Source organism: Chlorocebus sabaeus, chromosome 27, assembly GCF_047675955.1.
Source record: "Chlorocebus sabaeus isolate Y175 chromosome 27, mChlSab1.0.hap1, whole genome shotgun sequence".
Lineage (NCBI taxonomy): Eukaryota > Metazoa > Chordata > Mammalia > Primates > Cercopithecidae > Chlorocebus > Chlorocebus sabaeus.
Window position 1 is genome coordinate 48,568,919 of NC_132930.1, and position 19,964 is coordinate 48,588,882.

A 19,964-nucleotide genomic window follows, 5' to 3' on the forward strand; every position below is an offset into this window, starting at 1 on the left:
CCTCGGAGGGTCTCAGAGGGCCTGGGAAGGTCGCAGAGGGTCTGGGAGGATCTCAGAGAGTCTGGGAGGGTCTCGGGGTCTCGGAGGGGCCTTGGAGAGTCTGGGAGGGTCTTGGAGGCCCGGCGCCCAAGGAGGATGGTGGTGGGTGTCTGCAGTCTGTGTCCACTCGAGTCGGTGAACTGAAGCACACACGAGTCTGTCTTTCCCGTGGATTTTTAATTTACTTTTTACAAATAGCAAAACGTATAGGATAGAAAACCCCTGGGCGTCAGCCCTCGTTGGCCCGTGCACGGTGGGTGGCGTGGAGTCGGCTGTGGCCGTAGGGCTGCAGTGATGCGAAGCTGAGCACTTGCCTCTGTCTTGCAGGCGTCCGACCTCCAATCATGAACGGGCCCCTGCACCCGCGGCCCCTGGTGGCACTGCTGGACGGCCGGGACTGCACAGTGGAGATGCCCATCCTGAAGGACGTGGCCACTGTGGCCTTCTGCGACGCGCAGTCCACGCAGGAGATCCACGAGAAGGTACCACCACGTGCTGGCGTGGGGCTGGAAGAACCACATGCTGGAGGGGAGTGGGGAGGGACGGGAGCACAGCAAGCCCAGGCCAAAGCGGGTCTGTGTGCCACTGGGGCAGGAGCGGCCTCTGTCCCAGTCGCCCCGCGCCATCGGGAGGTGGACGCGGGGTTTGCCCTGAGCCCCGTCGGGAGGTAGACGCGGGGTTTGCCCTGAGCCCCGTCGGGAGGTGGACGTGGGGTTTGCCCTGAGCCCCGTCGGGAGGTGGACGCGGGGTTTGCCCTGAGCCCCGTCAGGGGGTGGACACGGGGTTTCCCTGTGGCTTCTTGATTCATTTTCAGTTTTTCCCAGGGAGCAGGTCCTTTTGTGGCGGGGGTGGAGTGAGGTGCTTCCCCCCCGCCTCAGTTGCGCAGCAGTCTCGGCATTGCCCACGACCCGGCTGTGGTCCAGCAGTGGGCAGCCTTTGGGCAGCTTTCCTGATTCATGTTTGCTCAGGAGCTCCACAGGCTCCTCCGTGATGAGGGCTAGGTCGGTCCGGCTCGTCGTAGCCAGGGATCCGTGATTCAGAGCAGCTTTTTCCTGAAGACAGATGAAGAATCTGGACCCACAGGAGCTCACGGGATAGGGCCAGGCCCAGGCCGCGACCCGGAGAGGCCCGGAGCCTGCAGGAACGGGCAAGCCTCGCCAACTCTGGCCTGGGGCGTTGGCTGTTCAGGAAGAAGTGGCTGAGAGGCTGAATTTGGCTTTGCTGGGTGCGGGACCCTGCCGGGATATCCATGGCCTGGAAGGTGACACCTGGAGTGAGGGTGACCTGGATTCTGACTCGCCACACGGTTGGCACTCAGCCTGCTGACGTCTGAGAAACCTTGAATATGGATTTTCAGGGACCCCGCACTGCCGACCCCAGGTGCAGGAGGAAATGGGACGGCCCCTTTAGAGGAAGACAGCGTTAGCCCAGGCCTCAGGTCATTTCTAGAAATCGTCGTCTGGCGCGGGGTCCATCAGAGACAAGCAGAGGTGACCAGGCAGTCAAGGAGATGCACAAAACCACCAGCCAGGGAAGCGGCGCGGGCCCATAGGAGCTCCCTGTGCTGCCCATGGGCCAGTCACCCCAGCACAGCCCCCGGGAGGCTGGGCCAGACACCCGACGAAGAGCTGATGACCCTGAAACGGGGCGTAGCAGTGTCAGGGGAGAACATGAGATGTGAATCTGAGAAATGCTGAAGCTGAACGGGGGAACTGAGGGGCGGGTTTACCAGCGGGCCGGGCAGCAGTGGACAGGAAGGAAGGAGGGAACGCGGGAACTCGGGAGAGGGCGAGATGAGGAAGGGTCTCCCTCACAGAAACTTCAGAACAAGACAGGGAAGGGGCTGGAAATGATGACGACCGCAAAAGCATTTCCAAAACGAACAGAAGACAACCTGATGTTAAAAATGTGCATAATCTGCCCGGAGCTCTGCCGGGGCATTCGCTCTGGGAGATTCTTCACGGTTTCTCGTGGGGTTAGATGTGTGCTTGTAATGCAGACCAGCGGCCACGCTCCTTTATCCCGGAGACTCGGAACGTGCCGCATCCACACACCCAGCGGCCACACACCTTTATCCTGGAGACTTGGAACATGTATCCACATGCCCAGTGGCCACAGCCCTTTATCCCGGAGCCTCGGAATGTGGCGCATCCCCACGCCCAGCGGCCACACACCTTTATCCCGGAGACTCGGATGCGCGTCCACACATAGACCTGTACGTCATGCTCCCTGGCAGCTTAACTCACCATAGCCCAAACCAGAAGACCATCCCGCAGGCTGCCCTTCAGTGAGTGAGTGGCCAGGCAAACACTGGCCACCTCCCTTAGTGTCCTCCTCAGCAACAGGCGTGAACTCTGGGTCCCTGCCACCCCTGGGTGATCTCGGCAGCGCAGTGGTGAGTGAAGAAGCTGGTTTCAAGGGGTGCACGTTGTATCATCTATTCATCCCCAGGTGACAGGGTAAGCGTGATGGAAACAGTTGCCCGGGGTGCAGGTGGGGGATCTGCCGGCGGGCCAGTGTCCGGAATCAGCGTGTGGGTACGTCACATGAGTGTGTCCACACACGTGCAAGGGGCTGTGGGTGAACTGCCCGTGGTGCACACCTGAGGGAGTCATGTGGCACCAGCTTGGTTTTGACAATGCCCTTGGTTAGGTACAGTTTTCTCATTGGGAAACTGTTTGTATTAAAGATATACACGTAGGAATGAAAAAGAGGCTCGTCGAAAACTTTCAATATTGTAAGCAACACTGAAACAAGTTTTGCCAACGAACTGGAAAACTAAGGCAAAACAGATGTTTTTCGAGAATTGCAGTGATCCCAAACTGCCTTGCCAGGTTCATATAAAATGCAAATCAGTGGTCGGGGTCCGGCCGGCGTGGGCCCTGGCGTGAGACAGACTTCCTGCTCCCCACCCAGACTACACAGCCCAGGGCAGAGAGAGGACAAGGTAAACAGAAAACCATCCCCGGGGACGCAGCTGGATTCTTGGAAGAGATGAGTGTTGGGAACGGTCCTGGCATCCCGGAGGGGTCTGAAGCAGCCCCTAACCAGAAGGAGAGCAGGCGCCGCAGAAAGGAGCCCCCAGGAACTAGGAGAGCTTGAAATTAAAAATATGAGTGAAAATCTAATAAAAACAGGAAGTGTGAAGACACAGGGAAATGGCAGAAGCTAGAGATGGGAAGAGAAGCCACAGCCTCCCGGGGCTCCGTGTGGAATCTGAAGGGGCTGCCTGGATGCCGAGTCCCTGTTTCACAGTGTGTGGTCCTGCAGGAGGAGCTGGCTGCCCGTGCTTTCTTGCCACTAGGGGTGGCCAAAGGACTGAACTCCAGCACAGAGGGGAGCAGGGCCTCTCCCTGCCATCCCTTCCCTGTCCCTGCTGGCTGGAAGCCAGCTGTGATGGGCGGAGCCTGGGTAGCCACCTTGGACCGTGAGTGGAGCCGTGTTGGGAACCGTGGAGCAACACGACAGGAGGCAGGGACCGTCGTGGCTGTGGAGAGCCGCGGGCCACCTGTCTCCAGGCTTTGGCGTGGGAGGAAACCGAGCGCCTGCTTCATGTGTCACTGTTAGTCAGGAATTTGTGCCTCCTGGGGCAGAAACTTCCCGCATAGCTGTTTGGATGTCGCTGCTGTCTGAGTGCCGTGGAGGGAGAGAATGTGATACCGTCAGTGCGGTCGTAGGAAGAACAGAAAGAATGTCGGGGCCTGGGAGGCACCCTGCTGTTAAGGTTCAGGATTAGGATTTTACTGATACTGTGGGTGGGGGGATGTCACCCACGAGGACACAGACTCAGCGCAGCACCCCCCGCCTGCTTTGGAATTGCCGTAGGAGAAGGGTTTTCAGCCCGGCACTGCACATCTGATGAAACTGCTGAGCAAGAAAAAGGAAGGCCTGGAGCCCGGAGGCTGCGTCCAGTGTGGGCTGCGGGGCCTGGAGCGGCAGGGCAGCTCTGGGAGGGCACAGGACGCAGTGGTCCGCAACGACCTGCAGCCAGCTGGACAGTCACACTCCTGCAAGACAAGCATCTCCCGGCCTTGGGGGTAGGGAGGCCGCCAGAAAGCCCCGCCGGACAGAGGTGCAGGAAACAAAGTGATAGAAATCCGGGAAAAACACACAAGCCGGCGTTGTCATGGTGACCGGGAAAAACACACAGGCTGGCGTTGTCATGGTGACCGGGAAAAACACACAGGCTGGCGTTGTCATGGTGATGGAGTGCGGGACAAGCCCCTTGGTCTCTTGCTGGCAGCCAGCGCAGAGACAGGCTGCCGTGGGCCCTGACCTTAATACCGGGTCACAGTGGCTTCTAGGAGCAAGAGGACGGATGCCCCATGCCGTATACTGGGGCCTGTTTCCAGGCAGACTGCCCAGTGCCCAGCTGAGCCTTGGGTGCAGTGCGGCCCCCGCAGTGCATGTCCAGATCCCAGGACCCACTCTCAGGTCTAGAAGATCAGTTGGGCAGTGTTGGTACCACCAAGAGTGGACAGGACAGAGGAGCAGAGACGGCCCCACCCAGCAGGACGCAAGGACTCGGGCAGTGGCTTTTCAGGTGTGTGGGCTGAGAACTGGGGAGTCTGTGAATTCTGGGGCCCCTGGGGTAGCCATTCGGGAATGGCAGCAGCTCCCCCAACTGCAGATGCTCACTGCCCACAGAAGCAGCCCGTGTTTGAATGAAGAGCAGTTAGAGGAACATTTGCAAGAGAATGTGTTTACTCCCTGAGGTTATGACAACACAGAAAATAACAACTCTTTCTGTAGAAAATGTGATACTGTAGAGGAAAAGGTCACTTTGATTAAATGGCAATTAGAAATAACAACATTGCAAGGCCGGGTACAGCAGCTCAGCCTATAATCCCAGCACTTTAGGAGGCCGAGGCGGGCGGATCACTTGAGGTCAGGAGTTCGAGACCAGCCTGGGCAACATGGTGAAACCCTGTCTGTACTGAAAATACAAGAATTAGCCATGCGTGGTGGTGCATGCCTATAGTCCCAGCTACTCAGGAGGCTGAGGCAGGAGAATCTCTGGAATCCAAGAGACAGAGGTTGCACCGAGCCAAGATTGTGCCACCGCACTCCAGCCTGGGCAACAGAGCGAGACTCCGTCTTAAATAAAAAAAGGAAAAAAAGAAAGACCTAGTAAAACAAATTTTAAAAATAAAAACAGGTGAGAGATAGGGGTTGGGCATTTTCAGTTTGTGTGCCAGCCTAAGGGTGAATGTCTGATATAATCAGAGCTGGTCGCAGGGGCCGTGCCTGTAATCCCAGCGTATCCAGAGGCCAAGGCCGGAGGATCGCCTCAGCCTAGGAGGTCAGGTCTGCAGTGAGTCATGATTACACCACTGCAGTCCGGCGAGATCCTGTCTGTAATATAAATGTAAAAGTCTGTGTATTCAGAGACTCCTCCCAATCAGTAGGAAACAGAAAAATCCCAGCGGAAAATGGATGAGGGCAGTGGCGTTTGGGTATAGACAGAGCGATGTATGAGAACCGGGGTGCCCCTCCTGGGTTCTCATGGGTGCAGCAGTCACCGCCGGTAACCACTGGCCTGGCCTGCACCGAGCCCTGCACCAGCCATGTTGAGGGAGCCTGAGCCTGTCCCTTCATATGGAACAGAAACGGCCATGCCAGTCTCGATGGTGCTTTGGCAGTTTCTCTGGAAATCTGAAACCTGCGGTCTTCGGCCCAGCCCCGCCCTGGGCCTACATGTGGCTGCGTGTCGTAGAGAAGCATCTGCCATGATGGTGACCTGATGTGAGCAGCAGTTTCAGAGTAAGCCACACCTGTGCACGAGGTCTGGAAAGGTAAGTGCGATGTCACTGAGTCCTGAGCACAGGAGAAGCAGGTGGTGGAACTGCATGGCCGGAGTTGGGCCTGGCAGGCCCCTTCCTGACCCCCAAGAGCTGGCAGCCTTTTGGTGTCCTGGGGTCTGTTTCTAGCCCGGTGGCAGCCGAGCTTCCTGGGCACCCGGCTTTCCCCAGGCCTGCTCTGAGCACTGGAGTTGAGGGCACTTAGCAGAGGGGAGCTGAGCCCCTGGCGGTGGAGGGGACACACCAGTGGGTATTGGCTGGGGGTGGCTTCTGGGAGGCTGCTGGGTCCTGATCTAAAGGAGCACACCTGGCTGTACCCACCTCCTGCAGACTTCCTCCGTGGGAGACCGAGGCAGTAAGCAGGGTGGAGCAGCCACGTGGCAGCCACGAGGGGGACAGGAAGGTAGACCCCGAGGCTGATGAGCCGCTGTGGCACCCTGGCCTATGGACCTGTGGATGACGTGGCCACCACGTGGTAAAGCGTACACGCTAGCGGCTCTGGCACTGCAGCTGAGCACAGGCCAACCTGGTACGTGGCTGCAGTCGGGGCATGGGGTCTCCGAGCCGTGTTCAGATTCCTGTAGTGAGAACGCATGCACCTAATACGTTGTTAAAAATATATTCAGTAAGGAAAAGGGCAAAGTCCTGAAAAAAGTGTATTAAGAAACATGCCCGGGCAAGTGAGTAAAGCCTCGTCAGGGGGCAGCTTGCACTTCACAGCTCAGCTAGGTCTTCAGCCTCTGCAGCTGGTTGAGCGCGCCCAGAGCCCGAAGGAGGCCTTTGGCCGGCGCACGTTTCGTCTTCTCAGAACTTATCTCGATGAGGTAAAAAAAATGTTCATCTCGGAAGAGCCAACGCGGGAAGCAACCTTAAGGCCGCACACATGAATATTCTCCATATTCACATGAATTGATCACCGTCTGATCCGAATGTGCGGGAGGCGATGTGCCGCAGTTCAGAATCGACTTTTCAAAGCCCATGGCCGATGGCCGATGCTCAGAGTGAAAGCAAGCTGTTGCCTGCGTACACACAAGCCCGTGTGGTGTGGGTCTGTCCAGCCTGTCCATGCCGAGCCTCTGTGTGCACACCGTGGGAGCAGCCCCTGCATGTCCAGCTGTCCAGGCAGGGCCCCCGGGCTCATGTCTGGCGCCAGGCCTGTCCCTTACCCCATGGCCCATCTCCCACTGCGCCTCTGCCCACCACTCGCATGCACAGCCCCTCCTGCCCACAGTGGGTGCCGACGAAGCTTCACCTGCAAGCGACTCCCTCTTAGCTGCAGCTGTTCTGCCAAGCTGCCCAAGGCACCTCCTGGGTGTGTGGGCGCCCATGTCCAATCCACACAGTGCGGGGGTCTTTCTGGCTGCACCGCTCGCCTCTACCCACGGCCGTGCACCAGTCACCCACTGCTGGCCTCTGCCCGTGCTGTCCTCCTTGTGGCCTCACCCAGTCCTCACTACATCTGGTCAGGTCTGGTGCACCAGGGGTCCCACATCCACACTGTCTGGTGCACCAGGGGTCTGCACGTGTGCAGCCTCAAAGCCTTCCCAGGAGGCCCGGGGCAGCCATCAGCCCTGTCCATGAACTGATGAGTGCTACACCCATTCCTCTGCGATCTGGGCAGATGCCTCCCTGCCTCCTGCGGCCGAGCTGCTCCAACTTTCCCGTCATCCTGGAGAACGCCCAGGCCAACCTGGGGCTCCCCTGCCCTGCTGCCCAGCCTCTGCCATGGCCCTGGTCTGTGTGGTCCCCCATGGTCCTGTCCTCTAGGTCCCCTGCAGTGGGCAGGAGGGAAGGGAGGCTGTGCCAGCCTCAAAGGGAACCATCGGTTCTGGCCGAGCTGGAGGTCCGGGCACTGGAGGAGAAGGGGTTGCAGCTGGGTGGTGAGCGTCTTCCTGGGGGCTGCCCTCACACCCCCCTCACGTGTGTCTGCCCAACACCAACTGCTCTACCCAGGGCCCGGGCAGGGTCAGCTCCCACAGGACACCCTGCGGTCCAGCAACCCAGGCACTGCCGCCCAGGATCGGCAGGCTCCACGTACGGTGGGAAGGGAGGGAAAGACGCCGCCTAGGCCCCAGCGAGCTCTGCTGAGCCCGTGGTGCTGGTCGGTCAGGAGTACCTGGGGCCCCGCTGGCAGGGGGCGGGTGGGAGTCACGTCCTCACGGGAGGCTCAGTGGTGTCTCCCGGGACTCAGACGTGCCCATGTGGACGAGTCCTGCGCGTCCTGGTGTCCTGAGCCGTGGCTGTTTGCATAGAGCCTCTCTGCATTCACGGGTGGGCGTTGTCACGCACGAGTGTGGGATGCGTGAGTGTGGGACGCGCGAGTGTGGGTGGGTGTTTTCAGGTGTGGGTAGATGCACAGGTGGTGCACACACACCCCCACCCTGTGCCCAGTGCCGCACATGGCTCTGCCTAGGGCACTTTCTCCACCTATGTGCCTTTGCACCCCACGCTGCCCCACTCTCCCTGGACTGGGGGTAACTGGGAGCCCTTGGTAGGGCGGGGTTGGCGGTGACCACAGCAACACCTGGTGCTGGCTGAGTGGAGGCGCCAGGGTTGGGCTGCTGTGGTGTGTGCCAGGTCTGCATTTGTCGGAATTCGTTCCGGTCTAGAATTTGTCATGGAAACTGAAATTACAGGCATGACTATTACGAACATAGCTCAAACCCAAGCCTTGCTAGCCATGCTGTGCCCGCTGTGGGCAGCATTTCTGGGCGGGTTCTCAGGCGACACGGGGGTAGTGTGTGCTCCTGTGGTGGTGTCCTTGTGGCTGGGTGGCCCCTGTCTCTGCCCATGTGCTTGTGTGCCCCGGGGACTTACTACTTTCTACCCACACCCCTGGGCCCGCAGGTCTCAGGTGCCCCGGCCACCCCCGCCCAGCCGCACCTGCTCAGCATCCTTCCTGGGTGTGACTGCACCCCCCATCCTGTGTCCTTGCCTAGTGCAACCCCATTTCTTCCACAAGGCTGGGCAGAGTCTCAGGGTGGGGCGCACACTCAAAAGGAAACATCTCAGCCGCCACAGTGGGAAGCAGGTGACTCTGACCAGTGCCAGCCTGCAGCCTACGCATGGCTGAGGACGCTGCGGCAGGAATTGCTGGGACTCGGGATGCCTGGGCAGGGGTTGAGGGGTAGCGCATGGTGTGGAGGTGTTCACGTGGCCTCCCCCAGTGTCCAGGCTGGTGCTTGGGGAACAGAGCCTGAGGGCCACAGACTAGTTTCCCAGCCAGGCTCAGCCTCACCCCCGAAGGCCAAGCTTGAGGCTCTGCAGGCGCCGGGCTCAGCCCGTGTGTTTTCTCCTCGCTGTAGGTCCTGAACGAGGCCGTGGGGGCCCTGATGTACCACACCATCACACTCACCAGGGAGGACCTGGAGAAGTTCAAAGCCCTCCGCATCATCGTCCGGATCGGCAGTGGTTTTGACAACATTGACATCAAGTCGGCCGGGGATTTAGGTAGGCCGGCTCCGAATTATCTCCTGTCCCCATTCATGAGAGCTCCATCCCGTCTTGCTTCATCCATGGAGGCTTCACTGCCACACCGAGGACCCCGTTGCACATCGCCTGGTGTGGCTGGCTGTGGCGTGCAGTCCCATCTAGGGCCAGCGTGAGGCTGCAGCCGTTCTGTTCCTCACAGAGCCTCACCTCGGGGCACTTCCTCTCTTTTTGGGCAGTAGGAAATCCAGCTGCGACTTCACACAGGCCTGCTTGCATGTCTAGCGGGGCCCCTTGCTTGGGTGCCGGGGCCCTGGGGGGGAGGGGCAGGGGCGTCAGAGTGTGGCTGTAATGGGGCTCATAGGTCTCTGTCCCAAGACACGGCGGGAACAGCGGGGTGTGTCACAACCCAATACGCATGCACTCAGCACGTGGAACACACACACACAACACGCACATCTGCACCCGTGCACGTGCACTCAGCACACGGAACATGGACACTCAGCACACAGAACACGTACACACCTGCACCTGTGCATGTGCACTCAGCACACGGAACATGCACACTCAGCACACAGAACATGTACACTCTGCACACAGAACATGCACACACATCTGCACCGGTGCACGTGCACTTAGCATACGGAACACGCACACAGCACACAGAACACGCAGACATGTCTGCGCCTATGCTCATGTACTCAGCACATGGAACACTCACAGAACACGCACGTCTGTACCCGTACACCTACACGCACACGGAACGTGCCCACGTGTCTGCACCACGCACACTCATTAGAACAAACTCAGGGCGGTGCTTGGCCGTCCTGCGGGGAGCACACTTTCTGTTTTCTGCCAGGCTCCGTCTGTTGTGGGTTTTTTTTGTTGGTTTTTTTTTTTGAGACGGAGTCTCGCTCTGTTGCCCAGGCTGGAGTGCAGTGGCGCGATCTCGGCTCACTGCTGCTTCCGCCGGTGCCCATGGGCCAAAGCCATGTGCCAGCGCCCTCCCGCCTTTGTCTCTGTGGCAGCATCCTGGGAAAGGCCGGCTGTGGCGTCAGGCGCAGGCCCGGCTGTGCGGTGTCGGGCGCAGTCCCGGCTGTGCGGTGTCGGGCGCAGGCCTGGTGCTTTCTGAGCGACCCCTGCTGTTTACCATCTCCGTTGCCTGTGGCGTTTCCCAGGCCCGGGCTCTGTTCTTCAGCCAGGGACAGTCTGGGGCGCCACTGGGATCTGGCCCACGCTCCGACGCCCCACAGTCAGGAGGCCTTTCTTCCAGTCTCATGTGGTGCTTGGCTTGGCTCTCCCTCAGTCTCCCTTGTTTAACGTTTTTACGTCCAAGTGAGTTGTGTCTGGGGCGATATGGGATCCCACCCTTGGCCTTGTGCAGCGCCTGCCCTCGCTGCCCCACGTCAGGCCCCCTCCCGACCCTCGGAACCCCTTGCGGAACCACACGGTCCTGTCCAGCCTCTGGGCATATGAATGCAGCCCTGTCCTGGCCTCCTGCCCCTTCCTCCTCCCCAGAGAGACAGACGGCCCGTTGGACGGCCAGTCAGACGCAGGAGTGCAATCATCTGAATGGGGCGGGAAGTGCCGTGCAGAGGAGGCGCTGGCCAGGGACAGGCCAGGGATGAGGATAAATAGGCTCAGGGAGGGGCCCTGGCAGGGAAGGGCCTGCCTCTGGGACAAGGCGGGGAGTGGGCAGTAGGGGTTCCACATGGGCGTGCCTGACCACGCGGGAGAAGTGGGTGGATGTGCTTTCCAGGAATGGCTCCAGCTTCCGTGTTACTGACTGTGGGGTGTAGGGCATGGAGGGCGGAAGGGGCTGCGGGGGCCTGGCTTGGCCTGGGGGAGGCCTGAGGACATGTGCGGATGTCCATGGAGGGGTGTGCAGGTGGGGCCAGCATCCAGATTCTGACCTGGCTGCAGCCTCCCCGCAGGGTCCCCCTGGAGGAATCAGGGCAGCCAGGTGACGCGGGGAGACGTGTTTGTCTCTGCCTGGCTCCAGTGCTGAGTTGGGAGGGGTCGGGGCAGCATCTCACGCCCCGGCCTGGGAGATGTGCATTCATTTCGTGGCCTCCCAGGGTGGCCTTGGGGACATGGCCTTTGGCTTCTTCCTCGGGAAGCTTCAAACCTGCTCCAGCCACGGTAGCCCTGGTGTCCTCTCGGAGGCTGGGCCTGGCCTGGGGGTGACCGCCGTGTCCTTGTCCCCACAGGCATCGCCGTCTGCAATGTGCCTGCAGCGTCTGTGGAGGAGACGGCCGACTCGACGCTGTGCCACATCCTGAACCTGTACCGGCGGGCCACCTGGCTGCACCAGGCATTGCGGGAGGGCACGCGAGTCCAGAGCGTCGAGCAGATCCGCGAGGTGGCGTCCGGCGCCGCCAGGATCCGTGGGGAGACCTTGGGCATCATCGGACTCGGTGCGTCAGCCACAGCTCCGCGCCTGTGCCCCTCCCTGTGTCTGGCGCTGCTGCTTTTCAGCCGTGCCCAGAAGGAGAGGCCCAGGGCAGGGTGGAGCTGCAAGTGTTGGTCCCAACCCAGGACAGGACTGAGTGCAACACAGGCGCCAGGGCCCAGGAATCCCAGGCTGTGTGCCCTATGTGCGTGGACGCCACAGCACACATGTGGGCCTTACACGGGCAGACACGGATGTCACAGCACACACGGATGTCACAGCACACAGCCTCACACAGACATCACAGCACACACATGGGTCTCACGCTGGCCTTTACAGATATCACACCACCACAGCACACGTGTGAGCCTCACACAGACAGCACGGCACACACTGACATCACACATGGACGTCACAGAACACATACAGGCCTGCACGGATGGCACACGTGCCACAGCACACGTGGCCTCACAGATGCCACAGTACACATGACCGCATGGGCACACACAGACATGACACATGGACGTCACAGCACACACATGGACCTCAAGGGCACACACATAATACGCGGATGTCACAGCACATAGCCTCACACAGATGTCACAGTACACACGTGGGTCTCACACCGGCCTGCATGGACATCATAGCGCACACGGCCTGTACAGATATCACATACAACACCACAGCACACATGGGCCTCACGCAGACATCACTGCACACGCAGACATCATACACGGATGTCACAGCACACATGTGGGCCTCACACAGGCCTGCACTGATGTCCCACATGCCACAGCACACGTGTGGGCCTCAGACATCACATATGGACATCACAACACACATGTGGGCCTTACACAGGCACACGCAGGTAACACAGATGTCATAGCACCCACAGCCTCACACAGCACACACATGGGTCTCAGGCCTGCACAGACATCACACGGACGTCACACACACGTGAACTCTACACAGACGTCACATGTGGATGTCACAGCACACATGGGCCACACGGGGACATGCAGATGTCACGGCACACACGGATATCACACGATACACATGGGCATCACACGGATATCACAGCATACACATGATACCACGTGGACACACACCGATGTCGGTCATGGGCACATAAGCAGATAGACGTGGGCACACGTGTGGGCACACACATCAACCACAGTCTAGCACGCGCTCACCCTTTGAGGCCTCTGGGGCTGGCTGCGTGGGTCCTGCTGGGGCTGGGGTTCGGGCAGCCGTGGCTTCCTCCGCCGTCACCAGCTGCGGGCTCTGTGCCCGGGGAGTGGTTTGCCCCTCAGCAACCCCTTGCTCTTCATTTGCCCACTCGCTCTGCAGCCGCCTGTCCTGGGCCCGGCACCGTCCTGGGTCCGGCATGCAGCAGTGAGCAAGCGCCACACAGCCAGGCCCAGGTTGAGCTCAGAGCAGCAAGCGTGTGTGTGTGTGTGCACGTGTGTGTGTGATCCTAGAGTGGATCCATGTCTTGAGAGAGTGGAGCTGGGAGAGGCCAAGCGAGGTCACGGGGGAGCATCTGGGAGGGGCCCAGGTGTGAGGTGGGAAGTGGGAAGGTGCTCCCGTAGAGGGTTCTTAGAGAGGGTGGGTGGGGGGTGGTGTCCCTTTTCTGAAGACTCCCTGGACACCTTGGCCCAGGTGCCTGTCTCCCCAGATCGTGGGTTCCCAGGAGCTGCCCGCGCCATGCCCCAGGAGGCCCCATGGGGATGCGAGGACCGTGCCATGCCGGGGATTCCCCTTGACTGGCCGGCCCCCCCCGCTTCCCAAACATCCAGGCAGCCCGCTCCTGCTGACCGCTGTCCTTGTCCCGGCAGCGTGTGGGGAATCAGATGTTTCGGGTGGTCTCGGTGAGGCGGACACACCTGGGTTAGTGGTAGAGGTTGGCTCACGGATGTGCATGGAACATGTGCTTGTTTCTTCCTGGACACATCTCTCACGGCCTTGCTGGTGCCCCCACCAGGACCCCAGGGCTGGCTGGAACCTGTGAGGATCCCGGAGCCCTGAGGTGCCCATTCCTCATACCTCTGCCCTTCTGAGGCCTGGGCAGCCCCTCCCACCTCAGGGCCATGGCCCGTGTGTGGTTGGTTGAAGGAGGGAAGGAGGGAGAGTGGGTAGGTCGGGGCAGAGGTCAGGAGGGGCCGGGGACTCGGGCTCTGTGGACCTTCAGCTCCATGGGCTGTCCACCGGCCTTGTGCAGGGGCAGTGCCCCAGCTGTCTCCAGAGCAGGCCCACAGAGCGGGAAGGGCCTCATGTATGCCTTGCCTGCAGGGCGCCGCCTGTCCCGCAGCCACAGGTCTGACACCTCACCTGGGGTGTATGCGGGACTGTAGGATGTGGGGGGTTGTGGGCTGTGTCTGTGTGTGGCCAGGGATGTCTGTCGTTCCCCTGGTAAGAGCAGGTGGGTGTGTTGTCTCCAGAGTCCTGTCACCTGTCTCTCCTGGGGTTGGGGTCTGTGGTTCCAGCCCTGAAGGCCCCAGACCCTCCCCGTGGCCACTCTGAGGCCTGAGGGTGGCGCCTGCCCAGGCTGAGTTTGGAACTGGGCCCAGCCGGCCCCTCCCAGGGCCCCGTGCTGAGTGGGGGTTGGAGCACCCAGGTCAGGATGCCCTCAGAGGGCAGGGCTGTGGCCACCCCCTTCTTTGAGGACCCCACCTGCCAAAGCCCCCACCCAGGCCTGGCCTGAGGAGTTCAGGTGGCTCCTGGCGTCCTGGGGAGTGCAGGGTGGACCTAGCAGGTTGTGGGGGTCTTCCATGGGCGTTCTCCCCTGCAGTGGCCAGGTCGTCCTGTGGGCTCTCAGGCAGGCGTCCCTGGAGCGGCTGGGCTGCTTCTCTTGCTCTGGGCGCGGGCCCCTCTGCCTGTGGTGAACTCGTGGTGACCCAGGCCAGCTCAAAGCTCCTTCGGCCTTGGGAGCTGAGGAGAACAGTTCTGTCCTTAGGGACACAAGTCCTCTGACACTGCAGCCTCTACCTCGTGGACAGGGACCCCTACCCCAGCCTGGCCGCCCACCTGGCACCTGCGCCCCCCTGCCCCTCGCCCTTGTCCCTGAACCCCATCCCCACCCTCTGGGAGAGACTCGTGCTCTGGGTGGGGCCAGTGCTGAGCACCAGCCACTCAGGCTCTCCCAGGGTGTGCCTGTCCCGATCTGCCCTCTGCTGGGCACACCCTGTGTCTGGGTTGTTCTTAGCGTGGAATCCACGAGTGTGGTGACTACAGGAACGTGGAAGCCCTTGGCAGTGTGTGGTTCACGGTGTTGCTGCCACTCGGTGCAGACGAGGGGGTGGCCACTTCTGCTCTACGAGGCTCTGGTGCTTGTGACTTACGTCTGCTTCTTGTTTTTTTCTTTCCTCCCTGCTTCCCTTCCTTCCTTTCTTCTGAAAAATGCACTATCTTAAGTGCACACAGGAAAACATTGTACAAAGAACCCACCAGCACGTCAACAGAGCAGGCTTCTGCACACAGCTCCCTCGGGCCCCCTTCTCCCGCCGCGGCCCCGCAATGACCTGGCTCCCGCTTCCTAGAGCAGAGGGCCTTCCCCGGCTCTGCCGAGGTGGGATCGCGGACACGCAGCCTTCTGTGTCGGCCTCGCGTCAGTCGGGGTGATGCCTCCGGGTCTCATCTGTGTTTTCGCCTGACCCACAGTTTCTGATAACGTGAACACAGCACGATTCGCTTCTCCAGACTCTTGGTGATGCGTTTTCTAAGCTTTTGGCCAATATCACAAACAAAACTTCTGTGAACACATTTCTGCCCGTCTTTTTTGTGCACATAGACGACTCATGCCTCTTGGGTTTGTACCTGGGAGTGGAGTTTCTGAGCCCCAGAGCAGGACGTCGTTTCACGTGGAAGGAATTGCTGTTCTTCAGGCAGGTGCATGGCGTCACGCTCCGGCAGCCGCGTATCCTTGCCAGCACTCCGTGTTGGAGTCTGTGTAATTCTAGCCCTTCCAGCAGGAATTTTGTGATATTTTTATTTTAACCTACAGTTTCCTGATAGGGAGTAGAGCACCTCTCTATACCCCTGGCCACTGGGAGTACCTTCTTTTCCGTGTTGGTTACGAAGCCCTCATGTAGTCTGCATCTGGTTCTTGTCAGATCGACATGCACTGTGGATATTTTTATAATTTCAAAATGCTTGTTTTTACATATTTACCAATATCTCAGGCCGTGGCTTGACTTTTCACTTTCTTGACATCTCTCTGACGAGAACACATTTTCAGTTTTTATGAAGCCCAGCGTATCACCCGTTTTTTCGGTGAATACCTTTTGTGTCCTGAGGAATCTCTGTTTACCCCAGGGTCATCCAGGTTCTCTGTGTTTTCTTCTGGAAGCTTATACCTCTAGGTCCAGGGTCTTCTGGGTTGCCACTCAGGCGTGGTGTGAGGCTGGGGTCGCGGCCCGCCCTTTCCCGGGATGGCAGGTCCCTGCGGCACGATGTGCTGAGGCACCCTCCTTCCCGTTGGCGTGGCTCCTCTGTGGAAAGGCAGTTGGCCACATTTGAGTGGATCTGTCTGGACTCTTCTGTTCCGTGGACCTGTTTTTCTTCCCTTTCACCCGTGTTATGCTGTCTGCACGGCTGTGAGCCTTGAGATCTTCCACCGTGTTCTTCACAAGGGTCTTGGCTGTTTTAGGTCCTGCTATGCATTTCCATTTCCATTCTGGAATCAGCTCAATTTTCATTTTGTTGAGTCCTTAAAATCAGTTTTGGGAATGCTGACTTCCTAATAATATTGAATCTTCAGGACACAAATACGATGTCTCCGTTTATTTTGACTTTTCTTAACAGTGTTTCATCGTTACCAGTAGAAGGTTTCCACGTAGTTCATTAAGTTTATCGTTAGGCATTTGGCATTTGTAATGCTGTTACAACTTGTGTTGTGTTGTTGTTTCTTTGTTTTTTTGAGAAGGTCTCGCTCTGTCACCCAGGCTGGAGTACAGTGGAGTGATTTCAGCTCACTGCAACCTCTGCTTCCTGGGTTCAAACGATTCTCCTGCCTCAGCCTCCTGAGTAGCTGGGATTACAGGCGCATGCCACTACACGTGGTTAATGTTTGTGTTTTTTTTTTTTTTTTTTTTTTTTTTTTTGAGACGGAGTCTCACTCTGTTGCCCGGGCTGGAGTGCAGTGGCCGGATCTCAGCTCACTGCAAGCTCCGCCTCCCGGGTTCACGCCATTCTCCTGCCTCAGCCTCCCGAGTAGCTGGGACTACAGGCGCCCGCCACCTCGCCCGGCTAGTTTTTTGTCTTTTTTAGTAGAGACGGGGTTTCACCGTGTTAGCCAGGATGGTCTCGATCTTCTGACCTCGTGATCCACCCGTCTCGGCCTCCCAAAGTGCTGGGATTACAGGCTTGAGCCACCGCGCCCGGCCAATGTTTGTGTTTTTAGTAGAGACGGGGTTTCGTCGTGTTGGCCAGACTCGAACTCCTGACTTCAGGTGATCCACCCGCCTTGGCCTCCCAAAGTGTTGGGATTACAGGCATGAGCCACTGTGCCCAGCCTAATTGTTTCTTGATGTTTGGTTATTAGTGGGTAGAAATACACTTGAGTTTTGTAAACCAACCTCATATCCCACAGCCTTCTAAATTCTCCATATTAGGCCGGGTGCAGTGGCTTGTGCGTGCTATTGTAGTGAGTTATGAGGCCAAGGCCGGAGGATCACCAGGAGTTAGAGACCAGCCTGGATGGCATAATGAGACCTGCCTCTGCCAAAAACAGATTCTCTTGAATTTTCTCTTGCACACACTGCTGTGTCACCTGCAGATAAACACAGATTTACATTTTCCTTTCTGATCTCTGTGCCTTTTATTTCTTTCTTTATTTTTGCCTTTTTTGCATTAGCTACAATCGTCAGTAGCAGTGACTTGCAGGTATTACTGTCTTGATGTGGGAGAAAAATGTTTTGATATTTCACCATTAAGTTGGACCGTCTTTTTGGGGTCTAATTAATTGGTCTGATGTTGAGGTAGCCATCCCAGCTCTTTTGATCAGTGTTTATGTGGTATGTCTTTTTTCATCCTTTTAATTTCAGTTTATCTCTGTTCTTATATTTATCATTCAGATGAATGGTCTTGCTCTGTCACTCAGGCTGGAGTGTGGTGGTGCAGTCATGACTCACTGCAGCCTTGAGCACTGGGGCTCAAGAGATTCTCTTGCCTCAGCCTCCGAAGTAGTTAGGTCTATAGATGCGTGGCACTGCAATTTTTTAAAATTTATTATTATTATTATTATTATTATTATTATTTTGGTAGAGACAAGGTCTTGCTGTGTTGCCCAGGATAGTCTTAAACTCCTGGGTTCAAGTGGTCACCCTGCTTTGGCCTCCCAAAGTGCTGGGATTACCGGTGTGAGCCATGGTGCCTGGCTTCTGTGTGTGTGTTTAAAGTGTGTCTGTTATTAATAGTTTATAGTTGGTTCCTCTTTCTTTTTTCAGTCTGACAGTCTTTGCCTCTTGAGTGTTCCGTTCATTTATTTTTAGTGTAATTGCTGCTCATTTGGATTTCAGTGTCGTCTGGCTGCATGTTTTCTGTTCATCCTTGTTTTTCCTTTCTGGCCTTCTTGTATGTTAATCAAGTGTTAAATGATTCCTCGCATCTGTTGTTGCTTTTTAATCTATACCGACTGCTTAGTGATCGTGTTTAGTTTTACTTTAGAGATTAGGATATGCCTTCGTAACTCACTGCCATCCGGCATAACCTGTGAAGCCTCGTCGAGGGCGGTAAGAGGCCTGCGGTGGCTCCTCTCACCCTCGGGCTGCTGCCCTCGGGCCGATTTTCTACATCTGTTGTGCGGAAAACCATACAAGAAGCTATTGGTCATGAGTCTTTCAACATCAGGCCGATTTTCCACGTCTGTTGTGCGGTAAACCATACAAGAAGCTATCAGTCATGAGTGTTTCAAGGAATTTTTCAGTAATTCTTGTTTTTGAATATTGACCGACACATCCACCCTTTCTGCCTCCTTGTTTATCCCACCCCCGATTCTGGCTGTCGTCGGGCATCAGGTCCCTGTAGCCTACAGACTCTGTTAGAAACGTGGCTCACCAGTGAACGATTCCCTCCGCTCTTGTCTGAAAATGTGTTTTGCCTTTTTTTTTTTTTTTTTTTTTTTTTTTTGGTAGAAGATAAGAGTCTCGCTCTGTCGCTCAGGCGGGAGTGTGGTGGCGCGATCTCGGATCACTGCAATCTCCACCTCCTGGGTTCACGCCATTCTCCTGCCTCAGCCTCCCGAGTAGCTGGGACTACAGGCACCACCGCGCCCAGCTGACTTTTTGTATTTTCAGTAGAGACGGGGTTTCACCATGGTGGCCAGGCTGATCTCGAACTCCTGACCTCATAATCCACCCGCCTCGGCCTCCCAGAGTGCTGGGATTACAGGCATGAGCCGCCACAGCCTGTTCTTTAAAAAAAGTTTTTAAAATTATTTTCTCTCTGCTTCTGTTTGGATGCCATCTGCTGACTTTGAGCCCCAGCCTTCAAGCTCCCAATCCTTTTCTTGCTGTTAGCTTCGTCCAGGGAGTTCCATTTCAGAGGGATGTTTTTGTTCTGGAATTTCTATGTGGTTCTTTATAGAGTTGCCATTCGTCTTCCAGAATCCTCCATTTTTCTGCTGTTTACATCAGCACTTGCTGTCATCTCTGAGCATGTTTATAGTAGTTATTTAGGAGCTTTTGCTGGCTGATTCCAGCCTTGGTCATCTGCGGGTCTGTCCTCTTCTAGTGTTTTCTTCTAATTAGAAGCCACATCTTCCTACCTCTTCACCTGCATCATCATAATTTCTTATCATAAGCCAGACATCGTATGGAAAAGAATGGCAGAGACTAAAGTGAAGAACCATCTGGCCGCAGCAGCCACTGCTGTCCTGTGTCAGGTGTGGCCGGCGTTGGCCTGCGCCTCTAGCTGGTTTTCGCCACTGGCAGCCGGACTCCCTGGGGCTTTCTGTTGAGCAGAGTGGGAAACAGCGTCTTTTCTGCTTTCTGCGCTGTGGGAGGTGCCTTTCTCTGTGTCTGCCTATCTCCCTTCCTTCCTCCCTCTCCTGCCCGTTCGGTGGGATCCCTGGCAGGGGGTGCTGACAGACGGGGGCTGTTCCTGCATCTGGGGAGTGCCCGGGTACTCCGGCTGTGACTGACCTCGGAACTGCTGCTCCCACCTCGGCCTGCCAAGCCCTCCTCCCCGGACCGGTTGCCTCCTGCAGCAGCCTCGTCCCTGGGGATGAAAGGAGCCGCCATGTTCCTTCTGGTAGAACAGGCGCCTGCCTTTCTAGGATATAGTGTATTTAGACGGTCCTCAGC

At 57.5% G+C, this 19,964-nt stretch overlaps 1 protein-coding gene across 11 annotated transcripts in view; it reads left to right on the top strand.

Annotated features, from left to right (window-relative positions):
- Positions 1 to 19,964, top strand: part of CTBP1 (C-terminal binding protein 1) — a 36,792-nt gene that overhangs the window by 10,868 nt on the left and 5,960 nt on the right. For 10 of the 11 annotated variants that reach the window (XM_073012588.1, XM_073012587.1, XM_073012593.1 and 7 more), the window contains 3 exons: positions 367 to 521; positions 9,146 to 9,290; positions 11,480 to 11,686. In XM_073012588.1, the coding sequence (XP_072868689.1) occupies positions 367 to 521; positions 9,146 to 9,290; positions 11,480 to 11,686 (507 nt within the window). Of the gene's footprint in view, positions 1 to 366; positions 522 to 6,345; positions 6,370 to 9,145; positions 9,291 to 11,479; positions 11,687 to 19,964 lie in introns of those variants that run through there. The other variant, XM_073012595.1, reaches the window with a different exon arrangement.